At 41.7% G+C, this 20,028-nt stretch overlaps 1 protein-coding gene across 3 annotated transcripts in view; it reads right to left on the bottom strand.

Moving 5' to 3' along the window:
- KDM4B (lysine demethylase 4B) overlaps positions 1 to 20,028 on the bottom strand; it is a gene marked incomplete at both ends in the record, with an annotated part of 79,223 nt that overhangs the window by 30,906 nt on the left and 28,289 nt on the right. For all 3 annotated transcript variants that reach the window (XM_082011027.1, XM_082011028.1, XM_082011029.1), the window contains 3 exons: positions 2,004 to 2,036; positions 2,508 to 2,704; positions 16,674 to 16,811. In XM_082011027.1, coding sequence (XP_081867153.1) covers positions 2,004 to 2,036; positions 2,508 to 2,704; positions 16,674 to 16,811 — 368 coding nt within the window. The remainder of the gene's footprint in view (positions 1 to 2,003; positions 2,037 to 2,507; positions 2,705 to 16,673; positions 16,812 to 20,028) is intronic.

Raw genomic sequence — 20,028 nt, 5'->3', positions numbered from 1 at the left:
ATGAAGAGAGGCAGAAAGCATATCATTTACAGAAACTGTGCTTCCAGAACTACAAGGTGAAGGCTGTACATTTCCAGAAGTGAAGATGTTCTGTATCTGACGTAACTCACATACCAGAAATGGGATTTTTGTGGACTAGACTAAGAGAGTCTCTCGCTGAAGCCATAAAGTAAACAAAGTTGAGTTTTTCAAGGTAACTAAGTATAAATGACCTTAGAGAAGAAATAACTTATCTCCCTGCAGAGTTTAAAAGCTACATTTTCCAAGAGAGCTGGCAAAAAAAGCAGCGTTTGTACTCTTTGAAGAACAGACCACAAAGTGACTTAAATTAAGCAGATACAACTGTGAAGAGGTTTAGGCAGAGGTGAATCCCATTCTTGCAGTAAAGTCCATCCTGCTGAGAAAAGTCAGTCTTCAAGTAAAATTATGTCTTTCCATAGGAGAGAGACTACTGCTAAGCAGTATTCAACAGCTTCAAACCTGTTTCAGGATAATACTGAAATGATCTAGGAAACAATTAATAGATAAGGAAAAAAAATACCCAGATCTTTTGCAATAGCTCAGGTTAAGAGAGAGGCTTCTCTGCTAAGCAGAAAGAAAATAATCCTTGGTGTTCATATAGTACCTTACATAAACATTACATATATCTAAGTAACCCTTAATAGCCACAGGCAGTGAAGAGATTCCCAATTTCCAAGTGTGGAAGAAAAAGATCCAGGGACCCACTGGAGTTCAGACAATCATTGCCCATAGAGCAGAAATCACAACTTCTGATTCTCTGACTACATTGCTTTTCCTGAAGCTCACTATAGAAGGTATAGCGGAAAACATGTTAGGAAGATAACCTCTAGAGTGGAGCAACATTGCAGAGGTCAGTTAGCTGTCAGAATACTCTATTTCTTACGTCTTTTCAGAGCCTGGATTTAGTGGGGAACACGCTATCCCATTTCAGCATTTGTAAAATAATGGACACATCATTTCACATAGAAAAGGCAAGACACAGGACCATCAGTCCAATGTAAGACCAGGTGACTGAAAACCTCCTGGAAGACAATAAAGACCAGTGCTAGAGAAAGAGAGACACTCTTACTAGTCTCTGGTACTAGAGACTACTCGTAACTAGTATGTTATCATTTTTCTTTGATAGAATGCCTAAATAAATCAGCTATCATCAAATTATTAGGTCAATAGTTTTTAAACTGTTACTCAAAGTCCCTATCAAAGAGGGACCCAGAAAACTAAAGTCTATTTAAAGCTTCTTTCCTGCGTTTCAAAGAAGTGACACTGGAACTGAAATTACAAGCAGAATATTACATCCGGATGAAGTGGTACAATTTCCAGAGGCTGTCAACCTCACACCAGAAATTCAACGCATACTAGATCAGAGCAGAAAGTAGTCAGTTTGGGGTGCTACACTGCAAGCACTCTGGGCAACAGGCAGAGCAGGAATGAGAAGGATGTAAAGGAAGGGTAAGGGAGCATATGGAAGGCCACACACTTTACATCTGAGTACACTAAAGCCTTATGATAATTCCATTTCCTAGAATACAGAGTCTTGTTCTTCAACCAAGCTTGATGAGGAAGGAAAGTTCTCCCACCGGCAGCCCATGTCTAGAACACTCTAGTTCAAGCCCACTTTCTGGGACAGCAGCAGTTTTTTACTAGCTATCAGCTTCAGTGACCAGCTAGCTTCATCCACAACCAGTTAATCACTACACGTCACTACTAATTTGGTAGATTAACTGCACACTCAAGAACAGAAAACCAGAAGAGGCATGAGATAACTGAGCTTCTCTAATGACGCAAGAGGAGATCTCGGAAAACTACACAAAACCAAGATGAAGTCTGAGAAACCTCAATGCCCAAAAATGCTCTGTGCCCTTTCAAGGAAGCGGAGGTGAAAAAACCAACTACAAAAGGAAAACACTTTCAGAGTTACTGTTTTAAGAAACTTGACAGGAAAAAGAATGAAGTCATTTAAGTTGTTGAGGGAAGTCACATACCGGTGTTTGTTGTCCTCTTCCTCATCTCCTATCCTATAAAGCAAGATTCCAACAGTAAAAGGTTAGCATGCCAATTTTTCAATTCAAGCATGCTGTAACACACAAAACCCACAAACTTGGAGAAAATTAATACAGACGTCAAAGGAAGCACAGAAAGGCATGCATAAAATCCCTTTTGCAATTGATGGGGGTTTTTTTCCCCTCCTGCTTTCTGATAAGTGAAGCTATAAATGTCTACTATAGATTTTTTTGTCTTCCAGGATAAGAGATGAGACGCGAGGGGGCACACAGTGTGCTACTTTCAGAAAACATGCGCTTCTGTAACATTTAAAGGAAACAGAACAATGAGGGAGCATACTACCCAAGAAAAATTACAAGAAGTGGTGTTAAAAAAAAAAAGTTTGAACTCTCTCAAACTAAGAATGACAATGTTTAAAATCTTAGCAATTAAAATCAAACACAGTGCTTAAGACACAACTTTTTCCTTCTTTTTTTCCTCTTTACCTGCGAAGCAATTTAGCCTTCAATTCTGCCTTCGTCTCATTCCAGGCATCTAGTTCTGGGCTAGTCAGAGCCGTGGGTTTCATATGGTCCAGGACCGCAATGTCCTTTCCTTGTTTCCATAAATCATAACGTTCTGGTTGCAGAACCCTCACAAAGACATCCATGGAAATCTTCACCATGTCCTTGCGGCAAGTACACTGCAAGAGAAATCCAGACACCAACAGCACGTCAGATCAGAGGAACGTTTTCTTTGCCCGTCAGCTGAGCTGGCCTTTCTCCAGAGGCAAACTAACACGCCGCCAATTTTGTCGGTAAGACCTACGGTGGGTTACTAGGGCGGGTCAACGCTAGGAATCACAGTGACGTACCCGTGGGTATTTCAGCTAAATGGAAAGCAGCGACTGTACCTGCCCTTGGCACAACCAGAGAGTGCACAAGCTGCCACGCTCTCCCAGGGCAGCTGAAGACACTGTTCCCAAGAGTTTCTTCTCCCTCTAAGCCCACCAACCAAAACTCTCTGGCGACCGATACCCAGTATACTCCTCATCTACTGCCTTACAGTCATTAAACAGCAATAATGGCTGACGTAGACCAGGTCTGAGTCTGATCTCAAACCTACGTTCTCCCCATTAGCCAATCTCTTGTGCAGTTTCTCAGGCTGAAAAGAGATTATTAATATCACTTTATAACTGAAAAAAGCCTTAAAGCAACAAAAGACTAACCTAGTGAACGAGGCAGTTAAATTTCATAATTATACATCAGGAGGTTGCACATAAATCATTCACAAGACTGTAAAGAAATAAAAAAAGACTACAACAATAACTACATTCTGCATCTAATCCACATATGCCTGAGTCAAAGAAAATGTGTATTATTCACTTCAACTAGCATATGCTCATTAAAATCAACCTCTGGAATTACACCCTTGCCGTTGTACGTGCCGACACAAAGACTAATTACAGGCATTTTTACTTGGATACCTGTCTGCTCTGACGAAGCACAGAATTGACAGACTGAGTGTTGCAAGGGGATTCTCAACCGGGACGAAGATACCAGACTGAAAATTGAAGCTTTTAAACCAAAAGAATGTATGGGATAGAAAAGGACACAACAACACACCAATACGCGCTTGCCTCGTGGGGGCTGCACCTACGGCTTTGCTGTTGTGTGTGAAAAGTTGCGTCCCCTTTTAGTTCTGCTCTAAGGTGCAACGCTCTGCTGGGTATGCACTTGCACTAAATTGCTTTTCAACTTCAACTTGAGAATGAGGTAGTTATAGCCACTTTGCAGGAGTTTGTTTTCCACCTTTCCTCCACATCTTTTCAGAACTATTCTATCCTTTCTCTTAGCAGAAATGCATGAAATTAAACTTGCTTCTCCCTTTTCTTCTTTCATTTTTCACTACCATTATTAAAAGATTTATGGCCGTCGTTAAGAAGCCACTGAGAGAAAGAGAGGAGTGTGTCTTTCCGGACAGTTCTGGGCTATCCCACTTCCCTCCTAACTCCTGTTTTTCATTTTGCAAAGGCTGCTGGCTACTTTCTGTGGCTGTGACTGGGAGAGCAGCAATAACCTGAGTGCGCTGAGTGGGAAGGAGTATTTATGGACAGGCACTTTCAGGAAAACTCAATTCATTTAATGAAAAAGAGTGCGGGACAGAAAGGCTGGAAATGCAATTTGGCCAAAGAACAGCAGGAACACAGATGATACCCATGCTTCAAATTCCTGGCCAGGCAGAAGCTTCTCACCGGCACCTCCATCAATACTGGCTTAAGGGATTTGTATTGAGCAGATTTTCAATCACTTTTCCTCACGAAATTTTAAAAGCACCTGTGCGCCGCTACAAAGAGGAATACAGAAGAGCATCCCCCAGCACACACCATCAATGAGCTATGGAGATCGACCTCCTCTGCCTTTACAAAGTATGAAAAATGGCTTAGAAGGGGAACGGTCCATCTTCTGATCCTAACCTGGAACCAACACGCTGCAGCACACGTATGTCAATTCCTTCACGTCAAGCGGAGCAAACCCCGAGTCAGACAGGTCTGAAGGTCTCCAAGGAGGGTCTCCAACCACCGCCAGCTTAAGAATCTCACAAAAATGTAAAGTATACGCAGATTATCGAGAAACCACATACTGGGCTATCTGGACGCTATTCAGACTGCTATTCAGAGAAATGACACTGTGGGCTGCAATCTCCAGCGTACCACACCACCAGAAGCCTACAGTAGCCAAGTTCCTTTCTTTACACAAATCTAACATGATGTATATTTATATTTCAATTTTAATTTCATTTCATTGCTTTCACACTAGCAAGCATGAATAATTTACAGAGCCTCTTTCCTTTGGGGCTTCTTCTGGACCGTACAGTTTTATTTCCTCAGCTGCTGCAGTTGCATCGCATTCCCACTCCCGTAACGGCCAGGGTATTTTTCCACACCCTTCCCTCCGACACAGCAGCGAGATCCTGCTCAATACAGCACATGCTTCCGATACAACTGCACAAGGGAACGTGCGCGTGTGTGTGAGGGGTGGGAGAGGAAGAACAGGGGACATCAGAAGAGGAGACTGTGGGTAGAAAAGGGCAAGATGTTTCCTTTGCAATTAATTACGTGCTCTATTCCATTAGAGCAGGACAAAATAGCAAGCTTGTGTTTTCCTGTCAGTGATACCCATTTCCATGAATTGCCTCCCCTTCCATTTACACAGAGTTGTATTCCTTTCGAAGTATTTAACTGTGGTCATAAACACATGTATTTCCTCAGAGATATTATGCCTACACTCCCACCGCTGTCTCTCCCTATCCCAATTTCTGCAGAACGTATCCTTCCATAGTGCATCTTCCCCCTGCAAACTAGAACATTGGCATATTCCATTATTATTAAACTTTATAGAAAAAAAAAAAAAAGAAAATGTCTACACTTAAACACCACCACTGAGGAGAGATACGAAACCAAAACGGAGCCAAAACTGAAGCATAAAGCCCCAATTCAGGTATTCACAGAATTCCTACATACCAGTAGACCTGTGAAAGATTTAAGAGCAATACGGTCACCCAAAGCACAGACCAGGACTAAATGGCAACATGAAGGATATGCCCGTCACGTCAAAATGACGGGTGAGAAATTTGAGGAGCTCTCAGATCTAATCAAATATCTTCCCGTCTCTCCTCCATCGTTCCCCATGTGGCAGCCAGACCACCACACCAAACTGCTCAGGAGCAGCACGGCTGTCAGAGCGACAGATCAAACACCAGAACAAACAGAATATTCATAACCGGGATCTCCAAGGACCGACTGCAAGTCCTGAAAATGGGAGTGGAAAAAAACTGAAAACAAAAATCAAAACTACTTCGGGGTTAGCTTTTTGTCTTCAGTTACAGGGGATCTGAGACCCAAAAGAGCAACAGGACAAAAGGAGCTTCTGTATTCACCAAATCTGCAAGAACTTCATTTGTTCCATCTTCTGAAGGCTTTTCCTAGCCTCATCTCTTCTTTTTCATAAGCTAATGACTTTGTTAACCATACAGGATAAAAACATGCAAAGGCAACTTGCAATCTAAGCACATGCAAAAATACTATAAGGAAATGCACAGTGAAGCACTTTTCAAACATGGAAAACCAACGTTCTTCCTCTACTTATTATTTTATTATCTGCTACTCAAAGTTGGAGACTGTGGTAAAATATCTGACCACAGCAGGAACCCTGTCTCATCAATTATAACTCAGAGATTGATAGTAGGAAATTTGTGGCTACTGAATGTGTAACCGCTATCTTATTTGCAATATTTTTTAAAAATAAAAACACTAATAGGTCTATATAAAATAACAGTCAAATAAAAAGACTGTCTCCTCGAAGTAATAAAATCAAACGATAGATGGAAAAATGCAGTCTCATTCAACCGCAACCTTCAGCGTCAGTTTTGTAAGGATATTTCCCTCGCTTCCCAGCTATTAACATTAAAGTGAACCCCATCTGTTCCGTAACGTATAAAAGTTAATGTAAAATAACCCCACTCCTTATGTAGAAAGAGTCACCAAAATGATCTATTTAAATTGGCACCTCTGGTTCCCATGCAAAACCCCCTCACATTTAGATGAGATCAGGGCCCACCGCACAGTTTAAGACTCACCTAGCCTCCCCTTGCCTCAATGGAAATTTAAATACAGGAAAACCCAAGGCGCTCAAAGTTGTAGTTCTTTTCAGCTATTAGCCACCGCTAAATGCCAGACCAAAATCTTTGCTTAAAGCTTTTGTATCGGCTTTTTCATAACAATGAAGCCTAAAAGCAAGTTGCCGGGAAAGAAAGGAGGGTACATTCAAAAGGCAGCTAAGAAGTTCTTGTCGTGTGTTATAGGAACACGTATTGCTAATGCAGACAACACTCCGAAGCTTCTTTCCATAAATTTCTCGACAAGGTATAGAGTTTCAGCTTTTGGGAGAAACGCAGAGTCACGTCAGTATAATTCTCTTAAACAGCTCTCCAATTTGTTATCATATTACAGACATGTTATTTGAGATCTAATTAATGCTCATCCAATGTGACAGAATAAACTAGTCTGGGCTCCAGTTTAGTTTTCCTTCCACGCAGCCGCTGTGCAGCAATGCTCTCACAGATAGCCAAGGTTTCAAGAGCGACAAAGGCACATAAATTGCAAGTATGTGCCCGATGGTAAATGCAGGTAAATGAAGAGTTAAACTTTGAGGAAAAAAAACCCTAAAATGCATAGTTTAATGGTTGGTAGTTGAAAGTTTGTGGGAAAGAGGATGACTCTTGACCCCCTGTTTCTAGTGTAATTACGAGCGTTGCCGTAAGTCTCAACATCGAACCAGTTCATTAGGAAACGCACTGGAAATCCTCTACAGAGTTTCATAAACAAAACAATCAGGCAAAGATTTCCAAGGCCTCCCCCTGGTCCCTGGCTGCAGGGCACGATTTCTCCTCGGGCGCTTCCTCAACTTGCTTCCGGAACGTTCCGTGGGGATTTCTGCGGGTAGAAGAGTTGGGTAAGCGGCAAGTGGCACTAGCTGGGGAGTCAGATATACACCGCTCCTCTCCATTCGTAATAACAGGATTCTGCTTTGAGATGCAATATAAAATTCTAATGCAACGTGCTTCATTTTAGGCAAATAAAATAATAACCCACCCCAACCGGCAGCAGGCTGTGCTGATATGTTACATGGAGATTTGTTTGGGTTGGGTTTTTTCGGTTGTTTTGGCAAAGCCATTTTGCAGCCTCTGCCGGAATTCTTTTTGCTCTTTTACTCTTCTGTAGCCTACACGTTAAGGATGCCGACTACTCCCGAGTCTCCCTCAAACGCACGCAACCCTCACTCCTGCAAGACAAACACAACCACGGCGGAGGGGCAGGGGGGAGGATCACCTCAGTGGGGCCCTGAGTTATAGGGCTCGGGTAAGGCTGAAAGGAGGGAGAAGGCAATTCAGTGCTCTCGGCAGCACTACAAGAAGGGGACTCCATGAAGTACCAGCTCCTTTCTGTTCTGACAGACTCATCCCAGCACAAGGGATAAACAAAGCAGGACTCTTATCCAGCGGCCATGACGTAGGCTGTAGCGACCACCATTCTGAGGTTATCTCAAGGTATCGTTTCTTCCGCATTGTCAGGCTTGCGCTTGGCGAAAGAAGTCTCCCACCGCCCGCTTCGGTTGGCAGAAAGCGTGTCACCTCAGCAGGCCAGCGCCCCGCATCCATGCACCCAGCGAGCATCAACTGACGTGGCTTGGCAAAGACCTCCAGCTCCGAAGCGACAGACACACTAGACAATTCTTGCTAAGTGTCGGAAGTTATCCTTCTATCCTCCTGTTTGATCATCTGCTTTGTATTAATTTCTTTTTAAAAGCAAGCAGAATGCGGTGCTGTGTTACACGCCTGTAAGCCAACAGATGAAGTAGCAAAAATCCACCATTTTCTATCCCATGTAGGACAACCAAGATCTGTGGGCAGTTTGTAGAAATGTGAATAATTATGTTGGGTGGAATACGAAGTGTTGATATCTAAAGCGAAAACCCAGGATGTGATTGTAGCACGCTATGAAATTCTTTCCCCTGGTCATAATGAGTATTCTTCAGTAACATTTTTCAAAAGGATACGAAGCTGAAAATACATTTTTTGCAACTCCAAATGCTACGACTTGGTATCAAGGGAGGGCTGAGATAAAGAAATAAATAAATAGATAATAAATAGATAAATAAAGGAGGCAAGATGATGTATATCAAAACCTAAAGGAACCAGCAATGGAGATCCCCCTGAAAACCGCAGCAAATGAAGCGCTTCTGCCTCTTTCCTGTAATAATCTAGACTCACCTGCACATATTTCCGAAGCATTTAAGAGTCGGGCGAGTACAGAGCAGAAGCAAGATCTGAATCCTGGTGACCGAGGTTAGGAAGCGCGCAGCTATGACCCACCCCACGAAAACCCTGACACTGCTAACTGCCACTAGGGAACCAAGCTGGAAGAAAGTAAGAAGCACAGCTACCAGGAAAAACAAATAATAAAGCAAAATGGAGTGAAAAAAATTAAAAGAGGCTCTTCATAAAGAAACTACTCTCACTGCACTATAGTAAAAAGTGGACTTCATTTTTAAAGTGTTCTTCATGCACAAAACGAAGAGGCAGAAGGGTAAAAAGCGTTGCCTTTCAGTACACTGAAAGAATTTCTGTGGAGGACATCAAAAAGGAAAGGTACCTGGTGAGAAAGTTTGATGTCAATTCACAGCTACTTTACACTTTTACACTGCCTTCCGGAGTTCTAACATCACCATTTCTACAATTCTTGAACAGAACAGTGTATATATAACTATTTAGTTACTTATTCTTGGGTGGAACGTTAAGACTGCTCTTTCTTCTTCACATCCGTGCCCCCATGTGTCACCCCTGAAGCAATTCCAATGGAGCAACAGCAGCTGCGCAGCAAAGCACAATGCTAAGGCAGCTTGTAACAGGGATTTTTGATGGCCTTGCCATACGAGCATCCCCAAAGCCAGATGACCCTTAAGCCTCTGCTCTGACACATGAACGATTGGGGCTGGCGGACTTCATCAGGGGCCTGCGCGCGACAGAGAAGCTGAACGAATAAGCTGCAGGGAGCACATCCTTCACATCGCTATTTACTGCGGCCACGAAGCACACCACAACCTCCACGCTATAAATCACAGGGTTAGCGAGGCAGAGAGGGGCAGGAGACTCTGTCAACCCAGCAACATCAGGACTCCACGGGTTCAGGGCAGCTTTCCGTCCCAGAGATCCGGCAGCTTCCATCGCAGGCTCTTGGAGAGTCACCCTGAGCTGGCACAGTCATTACTAAGCAGCGTTCAAAAAGTCAAGAACAGCACCCCTTACACCTTGCAGTAATTGAGCTGAAGTAGCATAAATAGGCCTGGTTTGTTTAAAAAAATACCAAAAAACCCCAAAAACACAGATCCTTCCCAGTTCAGCGCGCTAAGTGTTACGACAAACACTGAGCAGAGCGGGAGCCGAGCTGCCCGAAGTCGCCGCCGCCCCCAGCCCTGAGGTAGAAACGTCCCGTTGGCTGTGAATCAAAGTCCCGAGCAGTTTATAATTACATTCTGGATTTAAAAATCAGTCTCCCAGATGCCCCTTCTCCAGGGCAGGACATCCAGAAGGGGCACGACAGGTATCTACTTAGCGTCCACCCATCTGCACGGCCGTCGGGTCCAGCTGGGCATCCCGAGAACTGAAATCCTGGAAACCTCCGGGGCGTATTTTTTTCTGCTGCTGAAAGTTTAAGCGTTCTTCCTTCATTAACAAAAACAGCACTTCAGAAGAGGATCTCAGAAGAGAACTGATAAAATGAAGCTCCAAGAGTTTCAGAAAAATAACCCTCCTCTTTCCACCTCAGCGTAAAAAACGCTGTAAAAATCCATCTTTACTGCACAGAATCAGTGCTTTGTGAAGAGTAAGGTATTAGGGACGTTTACAAATAACACAAAAAAATAAGCACCAAAAAGGCAGAATATTTTGTACCAGAGCGATTTTTGAATCTGTCTTACAAAAATAAACTATGGAAATTATCTTCCTTACTAGATTTGTTTTTAAAGTATTTTAAACTTAAAAGGTCTAATTAGACTCAGTTAAGGCATACAAACAAAGTACTGCAAAAATACAATTCTGATTTCCCTTATTTCACAGACCAATTTTACAGTATTGCCAAACAGTTTCTGCAAAAACCTCATGAATTTTATTTTCCTGGGAAACAGGGACATGTTTTAAGAGAAAACCTACTAACATCTGAATAGTAAGAAATAAGCTTCAATTTTACAACAAAAATTACATGCTAGACAACTTTAAATCACAAATACTCCAAATGTAAATTTGAGATCTGTTATTTCAATATTATACCAAAAAGAAGCACAGCAGGACAGGGTTCAGAAGCAGTAAGCTATGTAAAAGACCACAGGTCTGAGATCCAAAAGGCACCTCTCTTCAAGATGCCTTTATATATCAGTAAAATCCAAACAGAAGAGTTTTACTTGTTTTCTTGCCCCCAGAGGAATGACTAAGCAGCAGAGCAGGACTGAACTGCAGCGGCGTGGAGGTTTGCACGGGAATACCACACAGGATGAGGTGAGGGCTACTTCTTTCAGAACATAAAATGTAGGATTTGGGAAGGAAGGGCAACTTGACCCCGTTTTATATTGAGATAGATAATTCCAGCACTATCTCTGGAGTAAACAGGAGATGAAATGAAGGTATGAAAATGTCAAGCAACAGTAACACAGACGTTATCATCCAGAAGTGTTTGCTATTAATACAAAGCAAAGTGCAAGAAATTGTTCCCCTCGCATCCACTTATTTCCAGTCCAGTTTGCAAAAGAAATAGAAGAGCTGACCTGTGAGGTCTTGAATTTTAAAATTGTATATATTCTTATAAATTCTTATAAAATTTCTTATAAGATTGTATACTCTGAAAGTGTCTTTTTGAATACTGGGAGACTTACAAGGCCACCTCCACTCCAAGAAGGACACTTTACTAAAACACTTGGCTTTAAAAGGGTTATTTAGTCAAAAACCCAGCTAGTAAGACCCTCTGTCTGTTGACAGCTGCATCCAAGAGTTTTCAGAAACAAAGCGAATCAAAACAGTAATGCAGAAAGGACCTGCAGGCTCATGTAGCAAAACAAAAAGAAAAAAACAACCCAGATGGTAAGGAATAAAAATTATCATTCACTGCCTTCCATTTATCAGGCCTTCTTCAACAACCAAACAGGAAAAAAAAAAAAAAAAAACAAAACCAGAAACAAAACAAAAAAAAAAAAACCCAAACAACATGACAAAGAGTTAATGGAAGATAAATGACCGAAGAAATCCAGCTATGGCGTACAAAGGCAAGTATTTCTGCCCAATTTTCTAGGCTCTGCCTATGCAGGTAAACACTGACTATGGTATATACAAATAAAACCATCCCTGCTCAACTGTATTATTTAATCAGTGATGTTAAAGTCTAAAGCAAAGCGTTCAGATTACAGCTGACTCCTGAAATATTGTGCCAGTATCTCCAACACCACGAAAATCCCTTTTAACTTGTTTCTTCTGGATCTCTTTTTGTACATTGTGACAGATTGATACTCACGTTAGTCAAACAGGACCATATCTTAAAAAGAGCATTCCCTGCTGGCGTTTGATCTGCAAAGAACGCTGAAATGAATTCCCATCACGTATTTGGAAAGACCTAGTGACAGCACACCAGGATTATCTATGGGACCCCAAGATTAACTGAAGGTCTCTCTCGCATCCCTAGACAAGGAACTGACAGATGTGCTGTTCAACCACAGCTTTTCACATAGATTAGGTGGAACAGGCGAGCTGCGGTTGGTCTCAAAGTCACCTTGACCGGAAAGAAGTCAGCTGCAACGCAAGGTTCCTCGAGGACAGATAGAGACATTTACATTGACAATAAATGGGAGAACAGTTAAGGAGCTGTTAATTCTTACACTTCTGGGCACAATGTCCAGCTGCAGGCAAGACATCTATTTCCCAGTGGTACACCACCATATAATTAAAGACACGAAGTAAAGGAGAATGTGATACCCTTCCTCTGAATCTAAGGAGATTGACATTTGCTAAGAACAGAGAGCAATCAGTCCTGAGGATTTATACACATCATGAGAGATGACATGAATTTTGTCTGTCACGTACCAGCACTCAGCACTGAGCCTAGAGAAGCAATTACGAGAAGGATCAGCAAATCAGACTTAAGACGCAAGCACCTGCTATAACTAAAAAGCTGAAACAAGATGAGGGAAAACCTAAGGAGAGAAAGCAGAGAATTCTGCTGAACATTTGTGGTAACCAGGTGCCAAAAGCCATCAGCTCTCAAATTGCCCACCCAATCGTGGAACGTGCTAAACAGATACCAGGGACATCTGATACAGATGAAGACGCAAATTTACCTCTGTGTATGTGCCCTTTGTTTAGTTAATAAAGATGTTTTGGTCAATGTGTTCTTACAGCAAGACACTACTCGTCAGCAATGGTTACAACTTCCATCTAAAGACATGAAACCCAGCATCTCACCCTAGTTACCGTTACACATACACCCTTCCAGTTCCTTCACATCAGCTTCACCTGAGCAGTCCTGAAAGAGACTCCAAAACCTCTCCCTAGGTTCTCAAAAACCTTTGAACCAAACAGGACAGCTAGTTTATTCACTTGGGTATACTCACCACATCAATTTCCACTGGAGTTTTTAAGCATCTTGTTTATCCTGGTTACAAGTTTACAGAGACACAAGCATATCTACCCACTATTAGTTTCCTACCCAACTCTGCAGCCATTGCCTTTTTTTTTTTTTTTTTTTGCTACTGCTGATGCTTGTTCTACAATTAGAGCAGAACCAGTGTCTAAGAAGCTGATCTTCAAACTTCAGTCTGGTTATTATGTATTTTTTTACAGCCTAGGCAGGTTCTGCTGTGGTTCGCAGAACATTTCATCCATCTGGCAGGCAATTAGCACAGCTCTGTCTATGTTTCTCCAAGGTGAGGCATTACCTTCCTACGTGAGCTCTCTCTTACACTATGCCATTGACATATATCGCTCTCAGTAGAGCAGAATCCAAATTTCATCCCCAGGATAATGTCCAGGAGAACATTACAACTGGCTAATTTTGAACCTTACCTTGTCACCAATCTCATGAGTACTGGTAGGACAAGATAACTGTATTGCTAACCTGAGGAAAGGAGAAGAATCACCTTCCAGCCAACTGGTTTCAGTGCAGCAAGAGTATGTACCTGCAGAGCGCCGTCCAGTCGAGAGTTTCCAAGAACTTTAGAAATGAGTATATGACAAGGAAAAAAAAAAAAAAAACCAAACTGCTTGGACATGGGCAAGAATCATCTAATTGTGCCCGAGAGCACAGAAATCAATATAGCTGTTTTTTAAATTTAGTAAACCTGCAGTATAACCAAAAATCACACACTGCAGGACATCTCCACGAATTCTCTCTCCAGAACCGTGCAGGCAGCTCGAGTGTACACAGTCAGCTGGTATTTCATTAAGTCCCTGTTTAACTTAAAATGAGATTTAAACAAACCTTTTGCCCTTACAGTGTAACAGCATTCATACCTCATCTGGAACCTGATCGTAAGGTATCCAAGGGTTAATTAACATGCATGCAGTGCATGGTTTAGGCAATATTAAATGGAAATCTCTGAACAGACAAGTGTCACTGAGTGCAATGGAAATAAATTGGGCGTCTCCTTCCACACTTCAACTTTCTCTCCCTAGATTTGCTCAGAGCTCTCTATGCTGCTTGTTCAGTAATTTCACGCTACGCTGCTTAACAATGTAAGCATGGAGGCTCAATCTAAAACTGCACTTCCCAAATGTCACTTGTTTGTGAACACATGGCTGAACCCAAAATTGCTTTTAATATTAGAGTGGTGCCTGCTGGCACTGCTGTAGTTAAGGGTCTCAGAATTTCCATGATAAACCCCATTTTCTGGGGTGTAATACCATGACCATTTGCTACAAATAAACCTGGTATACAAGGTCACAGCAGACAAACATGGTATTTAAAATTTTCAAACTAAGTTTGCTTGGCTATTTTTAAGTTCAAGACGCTTAACACCGATTTGAACCTTCTTATGGTTCTAGGTTCTTCCCTCCATCCCTCTAACTCCAGAACAAATTCAAACATACAACTCCCATTCCACCCTCCACCCAGCGCTGGAGCCTTGATTACTGCCACAGCGTCTGGTCTACAGCCTCGATGGGATACGAAGAGATTACAAGCACCAACACAGGGTTCACTACTTGAACGCTGGTGGGGGACAGAGAGGACAAATACATAACTCTTCAGCATGAGGATGTTTCTGTTACAAGAATCATTTCAGCTGCCGTTACTAGCAGTTTAGAGGTGTTACCCCACTGGCACAGTGAGTTCATGTATTTTATATTTCACGGTGTGTTTCACTTTTATATTTCATGGCACAGCCACTAGCACGCCTAACAGAAGATGCTTTTACACCACTGTAGTTTCAGAAACGAAATCATAAAATCTATTTGTTCATTTCAGAAAAGGAGAGCGCTCAGATATCAAATTTGTTGGCTAACAGTGGAGTCCTTGAAACTATGGGCTGAATATTACTGAAAAAAATAAACAAGACAGACACCTCACCTTTCAGGAAACCGATGGGCTGAGCTTTCCGTGGGATGAGCTTCTCAGACACCAATTATTGAGCCATTGGACAGTCAAAGACTGCCCGCCTGCAGCTGCTGAGGGAGGACAGAGAATACCAAAGAGGGGGAAAAGCAGGAAAAAAACCCCCTGTGGGATGACAACCATCTTCCTTTTCTAGTTGGGTTAATGATGTTCACTTATTAAAATGGAAAAATAGGAAGAAACAGCATGGGGTTTTTTTGTGATTCTACAAGATCCCTTGAAGCCTGTAGTGCTAGAAACAGCACGAGCCTCCCAAGCAAAGAAGTGTGACTCACATTCGTCACAAAGCAGCCACTCAGGTTGATTAATACAAAACACTGATTGCTACCGAATACAATTCTGTGCAGAAGTTTCAGCTTGGCTCAAAAATGGCCAAAGGCATTACAGCAAAAAGGTGGAGGGTTAAAAAAGGCACTGTCAAAGACCCCAGGATCCCAAAGCTGAGAAGAAAACGACGCCATTCAGTAATCATCTACCTTTTACTACTCTCAAATATAAACCTTTGTAAAAGAAAAATGGACATCACTACATTGTTCCACAGATTGAGACACAGATGTACCTGAAGTTCGTTTTGAACAGAGTTGGTTTTGCCCAGAACAAAGCATTAGGATGCATTACAAAAGTTACAGAGTCAAGCCGGGTTGACAGAAGAAGAAAAGTAAGTGAAGGGGATACTATAAATGCTATTCTAGAGTGAAAACTAAGTCTGCTTTTCTGGAAGGGAACATGTGAGGCAATTTTAAACCGCTACCCCACTGTAATCCTTTCTCCTTTCCCCAAAGACTTGTGTGGAATAGAACCCTGATTCAAAAATTCACAGATCCTATTGAACCAGTTAAGCTGATCAGTTATACTTCACACTTAAAAACAAGAGCACGCAGTATGTGCGCTGCCATGAAAACCATCACTGACTTCAGAACTGTCAAAAGTAACAAAACATACAAGAAATTTGCCCTAATGAGGCATAGTCGCACAAAGCCATTCCAGCATGACTCTCCCCTTCAGGGAGACTTCTTGACTTCTTCCCCTTGTACAGGGCATAGAGAAATTCAGATATTTTCAGAAGCTTATTACCATAGTCTTATTAAAGCTTAAAAGTATTTCCAGCTTATTCCTTCCCCTTCAGTGTGTACCTAATGACTTGTATTCAGTTATATCAGTCACCTTATTCACTGTGAAATGCAGTTTAGATGCATCAGAAAACTAATTCCGACTTACTTGTCTCAAAACAACCTCTTCACAAGGTGTACGTAACATCTAGCATTTGAGAAAGTCATTACTATGCCCTCAAAAATGACACGAATTATCAACAGGCATAAAATGGCAACGTGGCACAATGAAAGAGCACCTTGTCAAAACAACAGCACTTTCCATTTTCTTCTTAAGGGTAAGTCTCCCACTCTCATTCCTTTGTATTTCACGACCTAGTGGTTTTAAGTAAGCCTTCATCCAAACAGACACCTACTTGGGTTGCCATTTTTCCATAGTCAATCCATCGCAAAGTGGCGAAGTTAGTAGACTCAGCACAGTTGAAGCCATGATTGAAGCCAGCATGGTAACCATACGGAAATGTAATCATGAACTCTCCAGCTTCCTGGGTGATCTGAAAAACAAAACCAAAAGGAATAGACACCCCACAGATCAGTTGGACGTAGCAGCTTGAGAACAGAGACCTATTAAAAAAAAAAAGGCACTGGTTAAATCTCTCTCTCTCAACGGGAGGGTAGGCAGAACAGTCATTACCAGCTCTTGGCTAAACCTAGAACAATTTCTTGTTAACTGCAGAAATACGGAAGTATTTCCTTTAAGGAAAAAAGAACAGTACAATGATGGAAGAGGTCACAACATCTGAACTATTTAGACTCACAGGCTTCAGTTACTAAAAGGGTCTCAGGCTGCAGACTTCCAAAAGATCTTTAGACTGTCACTACTTTAGCTCATGGCAGGTCCAAATCAACACTCCCACCACCACGCTAGTGGAGCCAAGAAAACTGAATTTCCCTCCTAACACACACTCTACATTGCAGGGTCCTACTGCAGTACATGCTACCTTTCACTCCATTTCCCCAATCACATTTACTCCCGTTTGTTCACCCATAAGTCAAACACCCTAAAAATTACAGCCCACCATTTGTCTACTTAAGTAAAATTAAAACAACAATAAGAACTATGGACATTATTAATATAAGGTTTAAAAACACTGCAGATTACAGCTGTAATCAGAGGCCCATCAATTTGCAATGCTTCTAGAAAATCCTCTTTTAAAAACTTATGCAGAGAAGACATTGGGGGGAAAACAAGGAATTTCATTCTTAGAGTATGGCACAGATCATAAGAGCAACTGGCAGTGACATGGCGCGCTTGGAGCAATCCTTCCAGTCCAGCTCTTTAGCTTAGCAAGCATAAGAGAGCATCTCCCTTCGATGGATTAGGAAAGAGGCAAAATTTGACCTTCCCTGTCCTTCCAACCCAGAAGTGCTGACAGACCTTTCAAGGCAGTCACACGACAAGCAACTCCATTTGGATTCCTTCCCACCAGCAGTAACTCACAACACAGCAGTTCAGAGCCTACAGAGACTTCAAAGAATTTAGACCTACGAACACAAGGATGGGTCCAAATATAAAGCATTAAGACATTTACTCACTTGGCTGCACTATCGCCTAGACTTGCTCATGTTATTATTAGCAGAATAATTTAAAACAAAAAAAAAAAAAGGGGGGGAGACTAAAAACTGGTATGATAATACAAGAAGCTTCCGCAGTATTTCTGGATGAGAGATGCTGAAGTCCAGCCTGTACCCAGCTTCACGAAGCATCCTCCCATCCAGCCCCCTCCATAAATCAAAGTGGAGCGGTAGATTGCTAACTTCAGAAGATGGAAAGATTATGTTTCTGTCAGGAAATCTACATCCTGGTGTCTTCATTTCCAGCCCACAGTGTATGTCCTCCGTGTCACTGCTGTCAACATTATCCCTACAATAAATTAGAAAGCACTCAAGATGATGGATAGGCCATGCAGAAAAGTAATAACTATTGAAGGGAAGCCAACACAAACTGCCACTCATGAAGAAAGCCCTAAATTTACTGACTTCTGCAAGCTCTTGAAGAATAAATGGAGAAATCAATAGGAGATTACAGAAACACACATTTTTAATTATTAAAAAGCCCTAGTATTGATCTGTTTCTTTTTTTCCAGAAGTAAATACCATTATAGAGATTTATAAATGCGTGCCTATTCATTTCATTGAAATCTGCCAGGAATTGAGACGAAGGGATCGTATCAAAGAAAAACGGCACGTGTTCGCTGTTTCTGAATAATAGTGATCCTCCTTCGAAAGCTACTATTTCAGGACAGGAGGGATTCACATATAGGCTGCTCAGACAAAAGAGATCTCCTCCTTTTTACATTTAAAAACATCCTTCCAGTGACTGCCAGAGAGAAGAGAGAAGCTATCATAAAAAACACGCTCCTCTCATACTCTGTAAATAGAATTCCTAATCCTGATTTAAGTAATGTGTTTATAATACCCCTTCCTTTAAAAAGTTTGGTTTCAACAGTAACCTAGTCCTCTATGTGTACACTGGTCTCTTCTATTTTTTGGAGAGTAGGGCGACAAAAATCAGATTCTTAGCATTCAGATAGTGCGTATTTTAAAGGTTTCTATGTACACTCAGTATGAAAGAGACACCAGGCATCAATCTGCAAAAAACCTTCATGTCACAAATCACAGTGGGAAGATTCACAGTGGGAAGCCTAGCTAAGCAGGGAAAGACTTTTTACCAAGCAATAAATTAGCTCCCTTATTTAAACCACTTTGTATCCCATCCCTATCATCTTACATCTCAGTAAATCTGACTTGGGATAAGCTTGGAAGGGAAATTTTCCTCCACTGCTTTTTTACCAACTCCTTTGCTCCTCTTGGTTGGTTACTGATCAGAAATCACTTAGTATATAATTACTAGTCAATGCCACTTTCCTCAGATAGATGGAAAAGCAAACATAACAATGTATTATCCTGGAGAAAAATATGCCCACCTACAATATTCAAACACTTGAAGTCCTGCAAGAATTTCTTTCACCTTCTGACCTCCAGCAGCCCCAAAAGCACTGCCCCAGGATGCTGCTTGAATGAAATGGCAGAAATCAATTCCCATTTCCTATCCTCCTCCATTCTGCAGGACGACTGCATGTCACGAGAGGATCACACGCTGAACTTCACTTAGAATGGCTAGTGTGCACCAACAGGTACTTTTAAAATTATTCTTTTCAGCTGCTTCTTTAGATAAGCAGCGCACCCTTTCTAGGCTCTGTTCAGCCAATTATTGCACCACTTACGGCTTCTGGTTAAAAACTTCATAAGGAAAACACCACGAGAAGTAGCGAGACACAGCATTCACCTGACACCGAAGCAGAAAAAAGCATATGAAACCCTTAAACCTCACAGTTCAGGTCAATAAATGAAGATAAAGTCAGACAGATTTTTCAGGAGCTTGCACTGGCTACAGATTTTTTTACTCTTTTCTGAATACGGTCGGGATACCGAATGTCTTTTATCATCTACCAAAAGTAATTTCTCATCTATGCATTAAACTGAGATGCCTCCCATATTCCAATCCACACATCCACTGTCCTGAAATTTGTAAAGTGAAAATCCTTACCAAAAAATTCAGACCCCACAATTAGTTATTTTCATTATTATTTTCAACCAAGTGTAGCAGGTAGCTGTGTTTTCACACTTGGGAATTAGGTTCCACAGACAGAATTACAAGAAAAAACGTTTGTTGCTCTCTATGAACAATTTAGTATCAGCCATCGTGTG

The sequence above is a fragment of the Phaethon aethereus genome (genome assembly GCF_964289735.1).
Source record: "Phaethon aethereus genome assembly, chromosome: 26".
In the NCBI taxonomy this organism is placed as follows: Eukaryota; Metazoa; Chordata; class Aves; order Phaethontiformes; family Phaethontidae; genus Phaethon; species Phaethon aethereus.
The sequence above is the reverse complement of the archived record's forward strand: the minus strand, read 5'-3'. Positions and strand labels throughout refer to the sequence as shown.